Here is a 23,402-nt window from a genome sequence, read left to right as displayed (position 1 = left end):
TTCGATTTTCGATTGGTGTCGGTTCAAGCATGTTGTGCATTGAACTAAACAGAAACTGACCGCTTTAACATGTATTGTATTTATAATTATTATATATATATATATATATAATCTAATAATATAATGATATTAATAAGTATAATAAATCTGTAACCTTAATTAATTAAATTTATCATCTCTATAACCTAAATTTGTAAACTTCTATTATATACAATCTTAATTCTAACTCATTATTCTTAAAATCTTTGTATTTTGTAACTTCTTTTTTTTTTGTTGTATTTTTGTTAATTTAGGAATTGAAAAGTATTTATTAAATGGATAGATTAGATATGTTTGAATTGATGAACAAATAACTAATTCAATGTTTTTACATACATTAGTGACTATATTAAAAAGTGGCTCAAGTTTGAAAGGTCCTAAACCGATTAAACCGCACCAAATTAAACCGTTTCAATCGGTTCGGTTCGGTTCAGTGCGACTTGATGAGAAAAACGGTGTGTATCGATGTTCAAAATAATAAAACTAATATTATCGGTTTGGTAAATTTTTTAACCTAAATACTGACCGTACCAAATCGATTACATCCCTACTTAAAATAATGAGCTAAGACTATATTGTTTGGAATAAAGCTTCTAAATTTTTTTTTGAGAACGAAAACAGCATAGATATTTCATTAAGTTTCAAAAGAGAGTGTTACAGAATGTGCAAGAAAGTGAGCAGGTTGGACCACTGCTCTATCTACTTTCTCTAAGACAACATAAACAAAATGCTTAGTGCATAACAAAATGTCATGTAGGATAGAGTGGAGCTGCTAGTCTTCATCTTGATCAAAGTGCTGCATGAGCTGTACCAAAACCAAGCAATCTGTTTGCAAAAGGAGGCTCTTGATCCCCTGCTGTGATGCCCACAGTAAGGCCTGAAGAACCGCAGCAGCTTCCGTTTGCTGAGGAGATAACATGTGTGCCCCAAAATGGCTTCCTGCTTAACCACATTGTCTGCGTCATCCAGTCATACCCAAGCCAAACCCGTCCTGGCCATGACCGAGGTCCAAGACCCGTCGACGACGATCCGTTGTTGCGGATAGTCTCCAAGGGATGTGGCAGCATTCTGCAAGATAACTTGGTTAGCAACCGAATGGTGGACAATACTATCCGAATAGGAAATGTCATGAGCAGCAGAAGTAGAAGGTGACAGTAAGGTGGAAAGCACTTCACGAGCTGTTTGCAAGATATGATCAGTGGGCAATATTACACCACGAAATTCCGCTGAGTTATGTTGTAACCAGATGGCCCATAATAAAGCAATGGAGTGAAATAAAATCTCAATATCAGTAATCTACTCCACCCAACGCTTGAACTAGGAGAAGAATGATAAGGGTGTTCCACTACCAAAATCTAAGCCCAAAATAGACCCACGCCAAACCCTTTGAGACAGAGGACAATCAAAAAAGAGATGTTCAATAGTTTCGTCATTCGCTGAGCATCGCGAACAGAGGACATCTATGGTGAGACCTTGCTTCTTGAGTTCATGCTTAACGGGGAGAATATTGTGTAGACATTTCCACAAAAACAAAGTCCATTTGGGAGGAATTTTAAAATACCAAAGTCGCTTCCAGACGGTCCAGTCCGAATCAAGCCTACAAACATCCAGGAACTGACGAATTAAGGCCTGCTTGTAGCCTGATTTCACCGAGTATTGACCGCTTTTAGTTGGACCCCAAACAATTTTATCCTCAAGATCCTCGTGGGGGATGTGAATGGATAAAATATGAGGAATAACATGGGCTGGAAAAAACAAAGTTAATAAATCCAACCTCCAAGATAGAGACAAGGAGTGAATGAAATGCTCTACCCTCATTGCAGGACAAAGATCACTCAAGCCGCGTCCTTTACAAGGATTGGAAACAATCGGAATCCATTGAGCTTCAAATGGATTGATACTCCGACCATTGCCCACAACCCATTGAAGACCAGAAAGTAATAACGAGCGTTCCCATAAAATACTTCGCCATCCCCAAGATGATAATGATAAGTGTTTAGCCTCCAAGGATGAATTTTGTTGACAATATTTACCTAGCAAAACTCTCGAGAGCAGTAAGTTAGGTGAGGACAGAATCCACCATGCTTGTTTTGCTAGTAAGGCTTGATTGAAGCAGGTAAGGTCCCTAAAGCCTAGCCCACCCAAACCTTTGGGAAGACATAGAGCTGTCCATTTTTTCCATGCTAACCCTGAACCCTTGGATGAAGCCCAAAGAAATTGACGAATTAGAGCTGTAGTTTTATGTTGGAAGTTGTCAGGCATACGAAAAACAGACAGGAGATACACTGGGATGGATTGTAGAACATGTTTCACTAAAATTCCCCGGCCAGCGAAGTTCAAAAAATCACATTTCCATCCTTGTAGTTTCGATTGGATTCTGCTCAAAATAGAATTAAAAATCTCAGATTTTGAACGCCCCGAGAACCCCAAATAAGCGCCCAAATAGATCCCAGGTTTAGAAACCACCTTAACACCAAATAAAGAGACAAGCCAATCCCGGGCGGAGTGTGAAAAGTTTGGGCTAAGAAAAAGTTCCAATTTATGGAAATTTATGCGAAGCCCTGAATAAGAGCAGAAGGCATTTAAGAACCAATGAAGGCACCAAATTTCCGCTGGCTTGTAGTGTAGAAAAATAAAACAATCGTCTGCAAAGAGCAAATGTGATATAGGGGGAGATTTCTGGCTAATGGCAATACCTCTACAGACATTGAGCGACGCCAAATGAGCAAAGCCTTCTGACAATACTTGCATGACTAACAAGAATAAATACGGCGACAGGGCATCTCCCTGTCGTAACCCCGCCTTAGGCTAAAAGAAGTTTGAGGGAACACCATTAATCATAACCGCAAACTGAACGGTAGAGACACATTGGGATATTAATTGAATCCACTTAGTGGAGAACCCCAATTTGGTCATGACTGCCCGAAGAAAATCCCAACTAACTCTGTCATAAGCTTTATTCATATCCAACTTTAGCCCAAAACTGGATAAACGCCCTCGCTTCTGCTTTTTGATATATTCAAGAATTTCATGGGCCAGCAAAATGTTGTCAGAAATAAGTCGACCCTTAAGGAAAGCACATTGATTGTTGGCAATTAAGTCCGGCAACACCGAGCTAAGTCTATTAGCGAGAACTTTAGCACCAATTTTATACATCACATTGCACAAACTAATGGGCCGGTAATCATTCATAGTAAGAGGACTCTTCGTCTTGGGAATAAGGCAAAGAAAAGTTTTGTTGAGATGGGGAAATAAATAACCCGAATTAAGAAATCCCAAAACGGCGTCAGAAACCCGAATGTCCCACAGTCGACCAAAATTTTTGATAGAAACCCGCTATAAACCCATTCGGCCCCAGTGCCTTAAACTTCCCCCTTTGAAACACAGCAGCTTGAATTTCCTCAGTGGAAAAAGGTTGATCCAGAAAAGCACAGTGATGTAAAGTTAAATGACTATTAATTACATGGATTAAATCAAAATGTGCTGGAAATGAACCTGAGTCCAGAGAGTCCAATGACATTGTGTTGGAGGCTTGCAAAGGTGAAAAGAGTTGCTGAAAATGCTCCACAAAAGCCCTTTGAATGTCCTTCGGGTGAGTCAGCACATGTCCATCTTTGTCTTGAATGAGCGAGATACGGTTTCAAACCCACCTCCATGAGGCCATTCGACGGAAAAATTTAGTATTGTGGTCTCCCAAATGCAACCAATGTTGTTTAGATCGCTGTGCCCAATATAACTCTTGTTTCTGTAACAAAACATCTAGCTGAAATCGCAAATCTGACTCGGATGACTGAAAACCCAAAGATTAAAGCGATCCTTGGACCTACTGTAAGCGAGCTTGAATGTCTGCAATTTGGCCTTTGATGCTCCTGAAAGATAACGTATTCCAATTTTTCAAATGTTGGAAAAGTATAGTTTGACGGCGAAAACATGAATCGTCTCCTTGGATAGGCATCGTCCAAACTTTTTGAAGAATATTCGGAGTTGCCAGGTCCATCAACCAAACAGCCTCAAATCTGCCCCATCTCTTTCCTAGTAGTTCCATGCGGCTAGTATCAAGAAGTAAAGGACTATGATCTGATCTTTGAATAGGGAGTGTCACCAATGAAAAATGAGTGAATTTTGTGACCCAACTGGAGGAGGCCAAAACCCGATCCAGCCGCTCATAGACCACATCTGACTCGCGTCGATTATTGCACCACGTATACCACACCCCTTGGGATGGGAGATCAACCAACCGGTTGCGAAAAATCAAATCATTAAACTCTGAAGCTCTAGGAATAGTGCGACGATGAGAACTTAATTTTTCTGACCATCCACGAACCTGATTGAGATCCCCCATAATAATAAACGGCAGTTGAAGGTGTTGAATCTGTGCTTCTATTCGTCTCCACACCCTTCCCCGATTCAGAACAAAAGGTGATCCATACATAAAAATAATAAACCAGCTGCCATACACCGTATCTTGAATTTGTAAGAGAATGAAATTCAAATCCCGCTCATATATTTGAACTAGATTACCGTCGCGCCACCCAACCCATAATCCCCCTGATCTGCCCATACAATCTACTCCACTATTATACTTGAATCCCAGAGAATAACCAATTTGAGTAGCCCACTGAACTGAGCATTTGGTTTCCATCAGAAAATAGATATCTGGCTTGTGTTGTTGGGTCAAATTCCGAGCTGCTTGAACTGTCAGGGGATGACCCAAGCCCCTGCACTTCCAGCTGAAGAGTTTCATGGCGAACGAGGAGGTTGTTGTGGGACAACCTCCTGTGAAACCCGCTGGTTAGAGTCGAGAATTGGATCCAAAGCTAAAGCCAGAAAGCGACTAGTTTGTTGATGAACGCGAGCTAATTCCATTTGAAAACTTGACTGTGGCCTCTCGTAACAGGACCCACGACTATCCGACGAACTGTCACCAGTGTCATAACCCGATTTCGATGCCAAGCTGACTGGTACTGGAAGAACCGTGGGGTCAGAACGGCCGCGTAGATTACTGCGGAGCTTACGAAAACTCTGGCCCCGACGTGCACCGTGTGCATGCCCCGCTCTATACCATATCTTCCGACGCCGCCGAAGAGACGAAAATCTGGGAGAGGCAGTCGTCACGGACCACGAAACTGCATGGCCATGCACAAGAGGTGGGAAAGTTGGCCGTACCCGCATTAGCCGACTGTACTGTGTACGTAAAAAATAACCCAACCTGTGGAGATAACACTTGGAGTCAGAAACGATACCTGTCCTTTGCATGGCCAACTCGGCCTCTCGGTCCCCTACTGGACCACCAAACTCATCTATCACAGACATAGAGTCGGTATCATATAAGAATTCATATCCCTCGTCCACTTCTCGCAACCTTTTCCGTAATGGAGGCCCACCTTCAGTTAATAAAGAAGGACTGAGAGGAGGAGGTTCGGTAGAATCAGGATCCTCTCCTTGCGGCCTCCGTCCTTGCGCCCGTCCTTGCAGGCCTTCGGGTCTACTTTTAGACCCAATTTTGATAATCCGAACCGTTCATATTTTATGATTTATTCAGTATATCATACCTGTAAAAAATCAAGTTGATCGGATATCAGAAAGTATGTGTTCGAAAAATTGAACTAAAAACTATTTTTTAAATAATTTAATAAACAGTTTTCCGAACACATGCTTTCTGACATCCGATCAACTTGATTTTTTACAGGTATGATATACTGAATAAATCATAAAATATGAACGGTTCGAATTATCAAAATTAGGCCTAAAAGTAGGCCCGAAGGCCTGCAAGGACGGACGCAAGGACGGGGCCGCAAGGAGAGACTCTTGACTCGGTTCGGTAAGCTGAGGGAGGCCCTGCGGTCTGGCATCCATGATGGAACTGGGTTGGCCTTCTTCAAACGTAACTGAGCCCATTTGCACCAACCGACTTGGGTTTGAGATCATGAAGGCCTGAGAAAGAATTTGGGCCTCACCCAAAGGGATATTCAATCTTGGGCTTGGCCCATTAAGTTGAAGAGCTCGAAGGACCCCATCCGTTGAGTCATCTAGGGTCATCCGGTCAAGACCATTAATGGAACGATCTCCCTGATAAGGTTGCTACTGTGGAGGCTGAGAAGCTGCTGTCAATTCGCCGACCTCTTCAATCACCAACTGCCCCGGTCTGATCCCCATTGATGAGAGTTGACCCTCCCATCATAGTTCTAAATCGCGGTATCGGCTGACGTAACGGTATCGATCGCGGAGTATCGGTATCGGTAGTATCGGCCGGTACGTATCGGGAATCGGGCGTCGCGACCGTAAAATTTTAAAAATCATTAACAATCCCTCTAAAACTAAATTTTATGCATTTTTTTTACTCTTTTAACTTTAATTTGTTATATTTTAATCAAAATTTCGTTACGTAGGAACATTTTTGACTAATTTTCAACTAAATGATATGTATTTATTTTTGGCATATGTTAAACTTTTAATAAAAAAAATTGATTTGAATATTTATTTTTTCTTGTATTGAGAAAAAAAATATATATATATATATATATATTAATATAAATAGAGGTATAGGTGTATAAAAAAAAAAGAAAAAAAAACCTTAAACATTTGAATCTACAAATCCACCATAAACCTATGCACCTCCATGTAGCCAAGTACCTCTCTCTTCTTATCCATCTCAATCTCAGACTCCCAATGCACCTCATATATATCCACTTCAATCTCAGGCTTTCATACCATAATACAACCACCTCTCTCTCTCTCTCTCTCCCTCTTTCTCACTCAAAATATTGACCTGAAGTTGCAGAAGAAAAACAGGTGAATTTCATCAAAGAAAAAAAAAACAGAGCATGCTTTATACAAAGCAAACCGAGGCAAAACATATATATATATATATATATATAAACTGAACTGTTTATATATTTTGCAGGTGCTTTGCTCTATATATAAACAGAGCATGCCTTCTCTATATATAAACAGAGCATGACTTTTGCAGGTGCTTTGCTCCACTTTTACAGTTGCTTTGCTTTGCTTTGGTCAATTATTTTTTGCTTCGTACCGGCTGTATCGGAAATATATCGCTCACGTATCGGATTCAGGCCGATACGTAGCGAGAATCGGACGTTGCGGACGCGAAATTCATTCTCACCGGTATACCGGTGAGTATCCGACTCGGTGGTGGCATATTCCGGTACGAACCGGCCGGTACGATATTTAGAACCTTGCCTCCCATTGATTCCACATTACCTCCAGTTCACCTACCGAGTCCACCGGAACTTGGCCCAAACCCGAAAGTACGTCAGAACCTACTGAAAGTATTGCCGATGAAGGTATAAGCTGAATAACACCATCGCTCGGTGGTTCTGGCAACTGTGATTCACGATCTTCGAGCGTTGCTTGTTGTAAACCAGCATCCCAATCTTGCTCCCACATATCAGCAAATTCATCATTTAGATTAGCATGATGGAAATTAGTGGATGGTCCTGCTTCTTCCAGAATCTCCATATGGGAACTAATTGTATGTTGAAAAATACGAGTAGTGCGACGGTCCGACCTGTGGGCATTGGCACGAATACTAGCAGAATACATCGGATGCGATTCTTGACTCATCACCGTAGTATGAAGACACCGACCCATTTCCTGAATATGGAGCTCGATATAGCGTTGAGCCTCTTCAAATGATAAAGGACAAGTTGTAATTGTGTGCCCTATGTGACCACAGTTCTGACAGACCTTACACACCCTTTCATAGCGACAACTGATCCAATGTTGTTGATCGTCATGAAACTTGAGAAAAATCCACTGCTCAAAGGCTTGTCAAGCAAAATCCACACGCGAGTACGTAGAAAACGAATATTGTGGGGCATTAGAGAGTCAGTATCTACTTTAACCACGTCCCCAACGCTCGTCCTAAACTGAACCCAGCTTCTTCGGTAAAACATTCCAACGGTAATCCATGCAGCTGGACCCAGATCATCATTTTATCAAAAATTAACCTATCAAGAACTAAATTCGGCTTCCAATAATCAACAATAAGAAGAGCTCCTTGGAGAGCATATGGACCATTGTCGGCAATGCGATGCAAATCGCCGATGTGTTCAAAAAGAAAAACATAATGATTTTTACTACGTCCATAGACATGGACTGCCCCCTCCAAATTCCATAAATCGTTGACATGCATTTGCATAAGATGGGATCCAAAACGATGAACATCTGCAACATAACCAATTAAACAGCGTTCCAACTCGTGTTGTTCTAACTGTCACATGGAATAGCTCCAATATAGAGCAAAATAATTATATAAGTCGAAGAAAAAGAAACACTTATAAAACTAATAAAATATCAAGATTTATATAATTCGGTCGAAGTCTACGTACATTGCAATCATGAAAGAATGAACACATTAGCAAAGAAAACAATGCTCCACGTAGTTACAATGGTGACAAAGTAACCTTTCACAAATAATTATAAGCTAGCTAAACTCAAAATACAAGTCTCATACTGACAGAATTTGAATTGAATTCTCAATTAATTGATTTACATGAGTGTGCACTGCTTTATACAAGATGGTTAGAGTTTGTTATAACAAACTCTAACTTCCTCTAAACAAACTCTGACTTTCTCATACTTATAACTAACTTTCAGTTACATGAGTGAACTAACTTTTAGGTATATCTCTTCTTGACTAACTATCTTCATTTGGGCTGATGCCTTAATGAAACACAAGTTGTTCTTTATGGAAGAGTCACTGAAGCACTGAAGCAGTGAGCTTATCATCCCCCTGCAAACTGATGGGACGAGGGAGGACCAACAGTTTGTCCTTAAGATAATGAAACCGAGAAGAAGCTAAGGCTTTGGTAAAAATGTCAACGATTTGGTCGAAAGTGGGAATATAAGAGAGAGCTATTTGTTTAGAGGCAACACGTTCCCGAATAAAATGACAATCGACTTCGATGTGTTTAGAGTGAGAATGGAACACAGGGTTAGAAGCCAGAGCCATTGCGGAAAGGTTGTCACACCAGAGAACAGGAGAAGAGGAGCAGGAAATGGACAAGCCTTTGAGAAGCTGTTGTAACCAAACCAGTTCAGCAATTGTATTAGCCATGGACCTTTACTCAGCTTCAATAGATGATCAAGAGACTGTGGGTTGCTTCTTTGCAGACCAAGAGATTAAATTGGGACCCAAGAATACACAAAAACCAGAAGTAGATCTTCTATCAGAGGAATCACCAGCCCAATTGGAATCAGAAAAGGCATGAAGGGTAAAGGGACCAGGACTGAAACTGAGACCATGATGAAGCGTACCCTTAACATATCCGAGGAGGCTTCTAACCATGGCAAAGTGAGCTTGAGTAGGAGCTTGCATATGTTGACAAGCTTGGTTAACTGCCAAAGCTAAATCAGGCCGAGTAATGGTCAAATATTGGAGAGCCCCCACCAAACTTCGATAAAAATAAGGATTAGAATAAGGCAGATGATCTGAAGGAGAGACAGAGGAGTGAATAGCTAAAGGTGTAGAACAAGGCTTACACTCAGTCATACCAGCTCTGTGAAGTAAATCAATAGCATACTTCTGCTGAGAGAGAAAATAGCCATGGGCATGAGAATGAACGGAAATGCCCAGAAAGTAAGAAATATCACCGAGTTCTTTCATGGAAAAAACAGTGTGCATCTGATGAAGTAAAGATTGGATCAACACAGAGTCACTTCCAGTTAACAAAATATCATCTACATAGATAAGTAAAATAGTAATGTGATGAGGAGTTTTGCGGACAAACAAAGAAGAATCTAAGGGACTAAGAAGAAAGCTTTGACCAAGCAAGAAAGAGGAAAAAGTGGAATACCAAGCTCTAGGAGCTTGTTTAAGACCATAGAGGGCCTTCTGAAGTTTACAAATATGGTGGGGAAAGGCAGAGTCAATAAAACCTTGAGGTTGAACCATGTAGACTTCCTCTTCTAAATGACCATGTAAAAAGCATTAGAAATGTCCAGCTATTTGAGGGGCCAATTTTGCTGAAGGGCCAAACATAGCAAAATACGGATAGTTGGTTGTTTGGCAACAGGACTGAAAGTGTCTTGGAAATCCACACCCTCCTGTTGAAGATATCCCTTTGCAACTAGCCGAGCTTTATAGCGGGCTATGGTGCCATCAGAATTCTTTTTAATGCGAAAGACCCACTTACAACCAATAGCAGTTTTGTGAGAAGGAAGAGAGACCAAACTCCATGTGCCTTGTTTTTAAAGTGCTTGAAATTCTTCATTCATGGCAGCAGTCTAAAGAGGAGACTGCAAGGCTTGAGAGATAGTTGATGGTTCAGTGAGAGTAAGATTAGGAGAAGGAGCATGGGTGAGATGACAGACTTTGGATCGAGTGACGATTAGATGAGTGTTAAGTGTAGAAACTGCAGCAAAAGAAACTGGTAAATCAATGTGAATAGAGGAAATAGGAATAGATGATGAAGTGGGAGGAAGATGATGGATATAAGGAAAAGAAGCAGCAGCAGAAGTGGAAGAGAGAGTAAGAGATTTAGAAGTAACTAATGGACAAGGTTCAGCTAGAACAGGTTATGGTATAGAAGATGGAGAGACAGCAGCAGTAACAGAATGAGGCAGAGAAGGTGGTAAGACAGCAGCTGGAACAGGTTGAGGCAGCGAAGAGTGTGATGCAGCAGCAGTAACAGATTGAGGCAGAGAAGAAAGTGAGATAGCAGCAGTAACAGGTTGAGTTACAGAACTAGGCCTAGAAGCAGATGAGGCAGAGAAGTCAGAAGCAGAAACAGAGGAGGGAACTGAAATAGGCCAGAAAAATGATTGCACAACAGATAAAGAAGAGGAAGCAGACTGGTCAAGAGAGAAAGGAAAACAAGTCTCATTAAAAAAAACATGTCTGGAAAGGAATACCTTGCCTGAAAGAGGATCTAAACATCGATACCCTTTAGTAGTAGGATGATACCCTATAAAAACACAAGGAGCAGACCTAGGTTCTAACTTGTTAGAAGCATAAGGCTTAACCCAGGGAAAGCATTGGCAGCCAAATACTTTAAGAAAATCATAGTCTGGAATGGTGTGAAAAAGAAGTTGAAAAGGAGAGTTATGATTAAGAAACAGACTAGGCATATGATTTATAAGAAAGACAACAGTGGCTAAGGCTTCAAACCAATACTTAAGAGGAAGAGAAGACTGGTAAAGTAAAGCAATTGCAGCCTCAGTGATGTGCTGGTGCTTTCTTTCAGCAATCCCATTTTGTTCTGGTGTGTAAGGACAAGTGAGATGGTGAACAATGCCATGAGCAGCCAAATATTGAGTCATTTTGTGATTGACAAACTCTGTCCCATTATCAGTTCGTAAAACTTTTAGAGAGGTGGAGAAATGGTTTTTAGCATAAGCTTTAAACACTAAAAAGGTAGGAAACACCTCACTTTTAGCATGAAGGGGATAAATCCAAGAAAACCTTGTAAAATCATCACCAAACAACAGGTAGTACTTATAACCAGAAACAGAAGCAGTAAATGGAACCCAAACATCACTATGAACAAGTGAAAATGGTTGGTTAACAGTAGAACTAGATAGTTTGAAAGGAAGTCTGTGAATTTTAGCAACACTACATGGTGTGCAAGCAAACTTAGTACAATCCTTATTCTTAAACCTAGTAGACAAATGAGGAGTAATATGATGAAACTTCAAAGGTGAAGGATGACCAAGCCTTTGATGCCAGATAGGCAAGGAAGTTTGGGATGAAGTGTGAGCAAGATTAGCCTGAAACAACTGGGAAGGAGATGTTGCAAATTGATAAAGACCATTCACATTAGGGCCTTTGTGCAGGACCTGATTCGTATGCTTGTCTTGAACAATAAAGGAGTTAGCATCAAAAGTAACTTTGCAATCATTATCCTTAGTTAACTAATGAACAGATAAGAGATTGGAAGAAATGGTAGGAACATGCAGAAGATTATTGAGCTGGAAAGAATATTTTGGAGTAGGTAATAATCCCTTACCAACATGCTAAATAGGAACACTCTGACCATTTCCGACAGTCACTTGATCTGATCCTTGATATGGATGATAGAGATGAAGATTACTAAGATCATTGGCGATATGACTTGTTGCTGCAGAATCAACATACCAAGATGTAGAAGATGACTCAGCAGGAAAAGAAGTCTGGTTGGATGAGTTCAGATTGGTTGTAGTAGAATAAGCCTTCAACTGTGAACCTGAATAAGTTGATGAAGAATGAGGTGGCTGATAGGTTGGATCCATGCGAAACCAACAATCAAATGTTGTATGAGTGAAACCTACACAGATTTGACATCCAGAACCAGAATAAGAATTGGAATTATTGGTGTGTCCTCCAAATCTGCCTCTGTTAGAGCGATTGGATCTACCTCCTCTATATCGTCCACCTCTTGAACCTCTAAAAGAATTGCGGCCTCGGTAACTTTGATTGCCAGATGAATAAGCCCTAGAATACTGAAAATAGGATGGTGAACTTTCAGGACTCTTAGTTGTGGAATAAGCAACTGGAGATTCATGTTGTAGAACAACTTTAGCTTTGTTTTCAACATGTATGGCCTCTGAACAGAGAAGAGAACACAAATCTTCCATGGAAATTGATTCTACACGAGCTCATATAGCAGTTTTGAGAGAATCATACTCTTCAAGTAATCCATTCAAAGTGAGGAGTACCAGATCCTCATCATCAACCATTGAAGAAGCAAGACGAAGTTGATTGGAGATCTCTTTGATCTGAGTCAGATATTCCTCCATTGACGAACCTCTTTTTGTAACTAATTGTAACTGATTTTTCAACTGATGAATATGTGAGCGAGAAAGTGAAATATATTTCTTCTCTAAAGCACTCCATACCTGAAAACAATGGTGATGATGAAGTACTGAAGAAAACACAGAAGGGGAGAGTGTTGCAGTAATGCAACTCAGAAGATGTGCATCTATAGTTTTCCATTGAAGAAATTCTAGATTTGGCACTGTGTTTCCAGAGGAATCAAGAATCTCAGAGACTGGACAAGGTACCAAACCAATGACAAAATCAAGGAAATCTGTGGCTCGAAGAACATTTTGAAGTTGGCTTTTCCAAATCAAGAAATTTGTAGAATCAAGTTTGATAGTAATCAAGGAATTGAAATTTGAAACAAGAAGACTAAGATTTGATGGTACAGATTGAGAATTTGATGATGAAGGATGAGAAATCACCATTGTTGGACCTTGCTCGTAAGAGCTTCTAAAGCTCTGATACCATGACAAAATTTGAATTGAATTCTTAATTAATTGATTTACATTAGTGTGCACTGCTTTATACAAGACGATTAGAGTTTGTTATAACAAACTCTAACTTCCTCTAAACAAACTCTGACTTTCTCATACTTATAACTAACTTTCAGTTACATGAGTGAACTAACTTTCAGCTATATCTCTTTTTGACTAACTATCTTCATTTGGGTTGATGCCTTAATGAAACACAAGTTGTTCTTTACGGAAGAGTCACGGGCAAAATCGTTCTCTCACAAGACTCAAATTAATTCTCATCATATCCTATTGAAAATAAGTCTTATTAAAATTGTCATTAAAAAAAGAATTTGTGTCGGTTTTTTACATATGTCGCTAAAAATTGACAATTAGTGACTTTTTTTATCACAATTTTTATAAATTATCGCTAAATTTTCAATTAGTGACTTTTTTGTGATAAACTTTTGAAACTGTTGCTAAAAGTTAAAAATTAGTGACGATTTTTTAAAACTGTTGCTAAAATTTATAAATTAGTGACATTTTTTGTGACAAAATTTTCAAATTATCGCTGAAAATTAACAATTAGTGACGTTTTTTAATAGTGTTTGATGAAAAACGCCATTAATTATCATAGGACCTATTGGACAATAAATCAACTTATTAAGACTTACACGTAAGTCCCCCTTTAATCTATCTATTGAAATTCACCAAGCTTATTTCTCCTATCTATTGAAATTCACCAAGTATATTTCTCCTATCTGTTGAAATTCACTAAGCTTGTTTTCCTTACATCTTGAAATTCACCAAGCTTATTTTTCCTATCTATACAAATAACCACCTCACTCCATCTTAGATCCTTCAAATCCAATCTCAAATTCAACTCCAACAACAACAACTTTAAGTTCCTTCCTTCCATGGTCACACACTTAGTAACAGTGGGTGAGATTTGCTGTGAACTAGTAACACAACTTGATTGGGAGCCAGGGCTCACGGACAAGTGACTGCAAATCCATATACCTTAATGCACTAGCAAACCATCACCACCACAAACTACTACACTCCACCACTACCACCACCAACCACCATGGTCATATCTAATTGGGTCATTGTACAGAATCTTAGAAAAAGTCCTCTCAAATAGAATGAAACAAATAGCTCCCAAAATTATAGGGGATGCACAATTTGCCTTCTTAAGAGGCAAAAATATATTGGATGGAGTATTTATAGCTAGTGAAGTGGTAGAATAGTGGAAGACAAACAAAAAGAAATGGTTGATTCTTAAGCAAGACTTTCAAAAAACTTACGATTCTGTCAATTGAAACTGCTGATTAGCTATGTTATCAAATTTTGAGTTTGGAGCCAAATGGATTAATTGGATAAAGGAAATGCTTGACCACAAATAGATTATCAATTTTAGTTAATGGCTCTCCTACAAATGAATTCTACCCCGAGAGAGGTCTTAGACAAGGAGATCCATTGTTTCCTTTCCTATTTAACATAGATCATTGGGATTGATCAAAGGTGTTGTGGTGGGTCAAAAGGAGATATTAGTAGCTTGCTTACAGTTTGCAGACGACACAATCATTTTTGTGAGGCTGAATTGATGGAGGTAATGACCATAAAAAGAATCTTGAGGTGCTTTGAAGTGATCTCATGGCTGAAGATTAACTTTCACAAAAGCCAAGTATGAGGAATTGGAGTGTATAATGACTTAGTGAATGAGTTTACAGCCAAACTTAAGCTCTCATTCTCATATCTTGTGTGACGCCTCCAAAAAAAAAAAAATTCCTTTTGTTTTGGAACATCAAAGGAAATTAAATAACAAAATAACTAAGGGTGTTCAATAATTATTGTTTATAATTTATTTTGACAAGGATTCAACTTAATAATTATCCTTACTAAATACCTTAATTGAAAACCTTAATTAATTAATTTCAAGAAGCCAAAAAAATACACATAAAAAAAATCAAAAATTTGGTGGTAGTGTGGGTGATTGATCACCCAACACTTGTATGCATGCATGTACTAGTAGGGAGAGATAGGATCATTATTTGTGTTGCATTTAGAAGATACCATGGGACGTAATAAAATGGTGTGTGTGTGTGTGTGTGTGTGTGTGTGTGAGAGAGAGAGAGAGAGAGAGAGAGAGAGAGAGAGAGAGCGCCTCAGGTGAAGAGCCTCTGTATATACGTACAGTTTTCATCCTTCTCCTCAAACTGATCAGAGAAGAGTAAAAAAAAAAATATTAAATAAAAAAAATAATCTGTGAGTTAAGCTGAGTTAAAAGAAAAAGAATAGAGGATCAGGAGCTTATATTTTTTCCTACCATTTCATCACCCCATTTCAATCCTACTATTATGTGAGAAAACCCTCTCAATCCTCTCATTTTTTTTATTTGTTGAAATTTTCAGATTTGTGTTCATATGATTGTAGCTAGAATTTATTTATAGTTGTATGCAAATTTTGTGATTTGTATATCAAATATTCGAAGGTTTTTTTATATTAGTAGTCTTAAAATCATGGTGAAATTTTAGAATTAGACTTGCATGTGTAGTTTGTGCCATTAAAGAGATGATTAAAGATTTGATTTGATTTGATTATATACTCTTAAATCTGCCAGAAACTTGTATAAATTTTTAAACAATTTTATACTCCAAATTTTGGGATGATTTCTTCTACAAAGTTGTTGATAATGATATCTAGTTCATCCATGAATATTTGTAACAATTATTCTAGTTTTTTACGAATTTATACAAAATTTTAATTAAATCAGAAACTACAGACAGATTTTACTACATGTTTGAAAAATCATTAAAACTCCTATATTAAACCAAATCTAGTAATTTCTAAATAAAAAATTATATTTGATAAGTTTAGTTTCATAATAATTTTTAGATTATGGAATTGATTTATAAATTTAAGTGTGGAATTAATTTAAGAAAATGTGGCGAATCTGTGTCATGAAATTTCTTGAAATTTTACAAAATTATTTATAACTTATTTTTGGAAATTTATTTCTGTAAAATGACCATAACATGTTTTTTGAATATTCCATGTAATTCCATGAATTTTAGAATTGTATAAATAATTTTAATTACGAAGAGTATGTTCTGAAATTTTCTGGGCAAGTTGAGAAGGAACCAATATTATTACTTCAATTATTTATTAGGACTAAAAATAAATATTGTGTTAGTCTAATTAGTTGAATCTTGTCAATTAGTAGCCCGTGCATGTTTGTGATTGTGGTTCATTTTTATTTAAAATTATCATTTCACACTATGGTTTAATTTAACTGTTTATTATAATTTTGTACATTGATTGATTATTGTATAACATATGTGTAATATTTTCTATTGGGAATTTTAATGAAATGGCATAACACTTATGGTGAGTGAAATTTTTAATTATTATGATTAATATAAAAACTAACTAAAATGATTAACGGCACGTACAAAATTAACGATTGAGGATTAATACCGGTAATTTAGGGTAAACCCTGGTTTTTGATAATTTTTACATAATTGTGTCACAAAACCCTAAGATGGCATGAACGTATGTGAACCCTTATTGGTGTTTGATTTGGGGGATAAAAGTGAATGTGCGGGTGGTACGCAGAGAGGTTACGTACCCTTGGCAGACCATTCCCTTGAGGCAGACCACAAATACCACGGCTTAGGTATATAACTCTAGGTGTTGGCATCCTTAGTAGTTACAATTAGTAACACTTGAATATTTGACCAAGGGGGATTTTAAATTAACCGTGGTCATAACTTAGTGGTTGGTAAGAAAATCTCCTTGGTGAGATTTTGAGCGTCACCCAAACTATTAAAATTGTTAAAATTATTTTAATGGTTGTTATATTGTTATTCTATTAATGTTCATTATTCTCTTAATTGTCATGATTACTAATCTGATTATTTTCTCTTAAAAAGAATGGTAGGTTTGTTATGTTTTCTTACTGTGTTACAAAACTCATGACATATGTTTTGTTTCTCTAGCGTTTTATGTCAGATTTTGAGGAGGAATGAGTGGAAGCTGAAATTGGGGCCGCTGCTAATATAGAGTTTTGGCCAACTAGAAGCAGGACTTCCGCAAAATAAAATTTTACTATCTTATATATAATGATTATGAATGTTATAATGTTGCTTAATGTTGTATTTGGACTTTTAAATCTTTTTTTTTTAAATTTAGTGTTATTAAACTTTTGATTATGTGAGCAATGAAATTTTCTTATTTAAGATGTTAAATTTTTAATTTAATAAATTGTTTTATTATTTAATTTCCTTTAATGATCCAAAATAAAAAGGAAAAAAAAATTTGGTACTTAGTGCTTGGTGCCAACCCAAGAGAGAAGAGTACATAGGAAGAGTACATGGGAACTAGTTATCAGTAAGGTTAAGTTAAAGTTATCTTCTTGAAAGAGAAAACTTTTGTCTTTTGGTGGCAAACCAACTCTCATCAAATCCATATTGTCACGCCTTTCAATGTGTTACCTGCCATAATTTATAGAATTCATATAATTTTTTGTGACAGTAATTAACCATCGCAAAAGATGTACAATTCCATCACAAATAAAGGGCGACGGTTTCAATCCGTCGCAAAAGGTTTTTTCCACACCTCTGGTTGCCACGTCTCATATCCGTTGCTAAAAGTATTTGCGACGATTTTCCTCTTTTTGTGATAGTGATTATCCGTCGCAAAAACTCCCTTTTTTGTAGTGGTGGATCCTCTACTATTGACTAAAATTTCTATTTTCAATTGACTTTTTATAGGGCATAGCCTATTTTGATTATAAAAAAATTGCAGCAATGTCAACTGTGAAAACTCAAGAAATCTCCTGGATGTTGATTTGTGATTATGTATCAATTTTAAACAGTATATAATAATCATAATCAAACAATCAAGACAAATCGACACAACGATTTTATGTGAAAAAATCACAATTGGATACCTCCAATTGTGATAAGAAAAACCATGGGCAAAAGCCACAAAACAATCCACTAAAAAGACATAAAGGAATTGCACAGATATACTCTCAATTACCTAACGAATCCACGCCGAATTGAACCAACCCCTATGTGCCTCTTCCAACCCCGTCTTTACCTCGGAATTGTCTTGACGATGAGCCACTCCAGAATCCACCAAAGCTTCAGGCTCGAATTCTTCAGAATCCACCGAAGAACAACTCTCTCTTTTGTGTAGAACAAACAAATAATCCTTTGATGTATACTCTTTAAACCATGAGTTGAATACTCAATCAAAACATCAAAGAAAACTAGCAAAATATCCCCAGATATAAACCCTAAAACCCAAGAAGAAGATCTAGAGAACTAATCCTAGATTTGGAGCAACTTGCGAATTTATAGAATCTAAAATCGCGAGGTCCGCTCGAGCGTGGGAATGGACACTCGAGCGGGGACACTATATGACGTGTTCCAAACTAGGATGTACGCTCGAGCGGGGATCTCGACGCTCGAGCGTGAAAACATGGATCACGGTATTTTTGCAAACTCACCAAACTTTTGGAACTCAGCATTCTCCGCTCGAGCGGGGGAATGTCCGCTCGAGCGGACAGGCAACTTTGAATTGTATTTTTTGCATTTTGCTTCGGGGACGCTGCCCCTCGACCCCGCCGTGGCACTGACCCGGACTTGCCAAGGGGCACTGCCCCCTGTACCCCTGCGAGCTAACCGGGTAGCTCGATCCCCGTCATAATCAGCGATGTGGCAATCTTGGAAGTATTAACATCACAAAACTTCTCTGCAATGCACAATTCGGGTTGGATTCGCATCTAAAAACTCATAACCTCACTGAAATAAAAAGTGGGAAAACAAATACAACTTAAAGGAGTTTTGTCAAACGGGGTTGCCAAGAATAAAAACCTAACAATCTCCCCCTTTGGCAATGTCGTGAAAAAACATACCTAGCAAATGAAATCCTAATCACCCCAACCCATTACAGCCAACAAAAGCCAACTTCTTTCTCAAGGTCATGATCTGCAAAATAGTTATTAGTGCCACAATCTCCAAAACAACTATTAGTGCCACAAGAGTATATAAAAATCAATAAACATATGACTAGATTATCTTGAAGCATGAGATAAAAAAAAAATGAATAGATGGGAATAGATGGAAATTAGAGATTTTAAGAACATGTAGCATGAAAACATGAAAACTAAGACACATGCACCCGACACATGAATGGATGAAATCACACTATGACACATGTGCATGAAAACATGAACAACAACTTGCTCTCCTTTTTTGTCACGAATTGACAAAGGAAGCTCAATTAACTAAAGCAAGATCATAAACCACACAAGCAATGATATGATGATGTAAATATCAGGAGCATGAAAGAAGGAAATAATGAACAAACAGTGCATAGCAACATGCAAAACAACTATAGCCAATCTCCCTTACCAAACAAATCAAAGTGTTCATGCTAACAAACTCTTGTAAACATAAACCGAACTCTCCCTCACTAAAAAACAATGAACAAGAAGAAAACAACAAAAAATACTATGGTTGAGCAAGCAAGGAATTTGCAGATTTGTACCTTAAAACACACAAGATTATCCAAGAAGCACAATTAGTTGAAAACACAGTGTGCACAGCCTCTAGAAAATTCCTCATAAAAAAAATTGATGCATTATGTGAAAAGCATAGATCCCATGAGAAAAGTGTGTGTGTGACTCTTAGAGTTCGACAAACTCAAGATTCAAATCCTAGTAGTGATCTGATAGCTGGACCTCTGACAAGAGAATCTAAGCACAACTGCGGAAAGTCAAACCACTAAGAATCAAGTGGTATTTGGTGAGTAAAGACGAAGGCTCCCCCTCAATCAATGAATCCTTTATTTTTTTCTCTTTTTTTATTACATCTTTTTCTTTTCTTTCTTTTGCACATCCTTTTTTTTTCTTTCTTTCGCACATTTTTTCTTTCTTTTGCACACTCATTGGCAGCTGACACGCTTAAGAGTATGGAAACCGAATCAAAGAAGCGTGGATATAATAAGGATGACCTGGTTGGTGACTCTGAGGTAGCCTTTTCCTCATGGCTGGACTACAAAGAATAAAGAGGAAAGCCGTGGAGATGCAAAAAGATGGAAGGTGGTTTAAGAGACTCAACATCACCCATGATATGCTAGTATAGGTCAATTCCTCTAGAAACGCAAAAGATCAATGACAGAAGTTCATAGAAAAAAAATAATCACTAAGGCGGATGACCCCAAAATTTGCTAATCCAAGAGTGTGTACAGAATGAGACATACTAATCAAAGAACACACACTCCAAAATGAATAATGACCACAGAAAGTACACACATATTAACATGTAATGGATATTCTCATCAATTCCAATATACACCAAGGACTATACAAAAATTTCAATCTTGCAAAACCATACTATGAAAATCTTTTTGGTTTTTTTTTTTTTTTCTAAACAAAGCAAGTCAGAAAATGAACATGCACACATTAAATGACTCAAAAAAAAAAACACACACACAAAAACCCAAAAACTAAAAAGAATATACAAATTAACACAAGTCAAGTTTTCACACCCAAACCGCTTTAGTATGAGAAAGTTGTGAGAATTGCGGTTCTTGGATGGTGTCTTGACGTTGTGGTTCCCTTTGCTTTCAATGGGAACCCGTCTCGACTTGGTTTCCAACTTCCTATTTCTAGGTCTAGGAAAACACAGCCTCTGTTCATGTTTGTTCTCAAGCAAATCAAAATAATGAGGTCTAATATGACCCTTAACCTCATTACCACCAATGAAGTGTCTCCTACCCCACAAGATATTGGAATTTCTTCCATCTCTATGAGACACTCTCCCATGCAACTTATAACAATAAGGGCGAATATGACCATACATGCCACAATGATGACAAATAAAAACAGGGTGTACAGGGTGTACCTTCTTTTCTTTTACCTTACCAACTCTAGGAAGTTTGAGAAGTCCATCCTTATGTTAAATGTTTTGTTCTCCCTTTCCTTGAGTTCTTGTATCATGAGATGTAGATGCACTCTGTTTTTGCTCTTTGTTATCACCAAAGCCAATGCCACTCTTGTCAGAACAAATTTGTTGAGACCCAATGATATTGTCCAAGGTCTTTGATCCTCTGTTCCAAAGACCAATGGTAGCCATAGCACACTTGAGTTCTTCCTCTTTCTTGATCATTAGTTCTTCCAAAGCAACTTGAGACATCTCGAGAGTTTCAATTTTTTCTTCATATATTGCATAGATTTGCTGTAGCTCATTCCTCTCTGTCTCACAAGTCAAGAGTTTTGCACAAAGATCTTGTCGATCATTAGCTATCTCGATGGCATCAATCCTAGCCTCGGAAATCTCCTCTGTTAGTTTGGCATTCTCACTTTCACATGCTTTGAGTTTCATAGTGACTTTGTCATTCAATTTGGATAACTTAAGAGATTCCTTATACAACTTTTCATAAGCTTGCTCAAGTTCTTCATCATCACTTCCCGAGGATTCATCATCAGTGACATTCTCAACCGGGCTCTTCGGATACTCTGTTCGTCCTTCAGTTTCGGAAGCTGCCATGAAAACAAGGAATTGTTTATGTCCCTCTTCGCCTTGAACTTCGTTGTCACTTTCATCTTCATCAAATTCTGATTCATCATCCCAAGTGATGGCGAGGGCTTTCTTCTTCTTCAAACGAATGGGGCATTCTGAAGCAAAGTGGCCAAATCCTTGGCATTCATAGCATTGGACTCTTTCAGAGTTCCCTTGTATCTTTCCTTTCTCATTCTTGGCTATAGAATTAATTCTGAGTTTATCTTTGCCTTTAGATTTATGAGTATGAGTAGATTCCAAAAGATTAGGATTCTTTTTCAAAAAAGATTTTTTAAATTGTTTAACAAAAGCAACCGTAATCTTGGAATCTATCTCACAATCCTCATCAGAATCCTTTCCAACTCTATGAGCACTACTAAAAGCAATAGTATCTTTTTGTTTCTTTTTGAAATTCCTATGCGCTTCATAAGTTTGGAGATTTCCAACCAAGTGATCCAGCTTGAGGTTGTCAATATCTTGAGCCTCCTCAATAGCCGTAACTTTTGGTTGGAACCGATCGGGTAAGGATCTCAAAATTTTTCCCACAACTTTGGATTCTGGTATTTTTTTCACCTAAATTGAAGCTGAAATTTACAATGTCACTCAACATCGCATAAAATTCATCAAAGGTCTCACTATCTTTCATTTAAAGGTTTTCAAAACTAGACATGAGCCTTTGAAGTTTTGAGCGTTTAACAGAAGGAGTGCCCTCATGAATAGTTTGTAAGATATCCCAAGCCTCTTTTACGACTTCACAATTGCAAATACGACTAAACTCTTCAGATGTGACAGCGCAAAAGAGAGAATTGATAGCTTTACTATTCCAGCTACTATTTTGGTAATCAATTGTGTCCCACTTATCAATTGGTTTGGGGAAAGTTACTCCATCAACGGTAATTGTTGGTTTGGTCCACCCATTCATGACAGATTGCCAAACCTTTTCATCCATAGATTTCAAAAACGATCTCATCCGAGCTTTCCAAAAAGGATAATTGGATCCGTCATGTAGGGTGGTCGAACCATAGAATTTCCGTCACATATTGAATCTATTATCACAAAACAAATAAGATCTCGTTCTAAAAGAATTTTTTTTAAAAAAAAAAAATAGAACGACCTGCTCTGATACCAATTGAAAAATCTAGAAATCCCCTAGATGTTGATTTGTGATTATGTATCAATTGTAAGCAGTATATAACAATCCCAATCAAACAATCAAGACAAATTGACACAACGATTTTATGTGAAAAAACCACAATTGGACACCTCTAATTGTGATAAAAAAAAACCATGGGCAAAAGCCACAAAACAATCCACTAAAAAGACATAAAGGAATTACACAAGTATACTCTTAATTACCTAGCGAATCCACACCGAATTAAACCAACCCCTATGTGCCTCTTCCAACCCCGTCTTTACCTCGGAATTGTCTTGACGATGAGTCACTCCAAAATCCACCAAAGCTTCAGGCTCGAATTCTTCATAATCCACCGAAGAACAACTCTCTCTTTTGTGTAGAACAAACAAATAATCCTTTGATGTATACTCTTTAAACCATGAGTTGAATACTCAATCAAA

At 37.8% G+C, this 23,402-nt stretch overlaps 1 protein-coding gene across 1 annotated transcript; it reads right to left on the bottom strand.

Annotated features, from left to right (window-relative positions):
- Window positions 1-3,862: 3,862 nt before the first annotated feature.
- On the bottom strand, window positions 3,863-4,783 carry LOC145821676 (uncharacterized). Its single transcript, XM_082918226.1, has one exon. It carries the CDS (start codon window positions 4,781-4,783, stop codon window positions 3,863-3,865), a length of 921 nt encoding a protein of 306 aa, XP_082774352.1.
- Between the last annotated feature and the right edge of the window lie 18,619 nt (window positions 4,784-23,402).

Source organism: Camellia sinensis, chromosome 3 (assembly GCF_055761805.1).
Source record: "Camellia sinensis isolate YWXY chromosome 3, ASM5576180v1, whole genome shotgun sequence".
NCBI lineage: Eukaryota > Viridiplantae > Streptophyta > Magnoliopsida > Ericales > Theaceae > Camellia > Camellia sinensis.
This window is presented reverse-complemented; position numbering and strand designations above follow the sequence as displayed.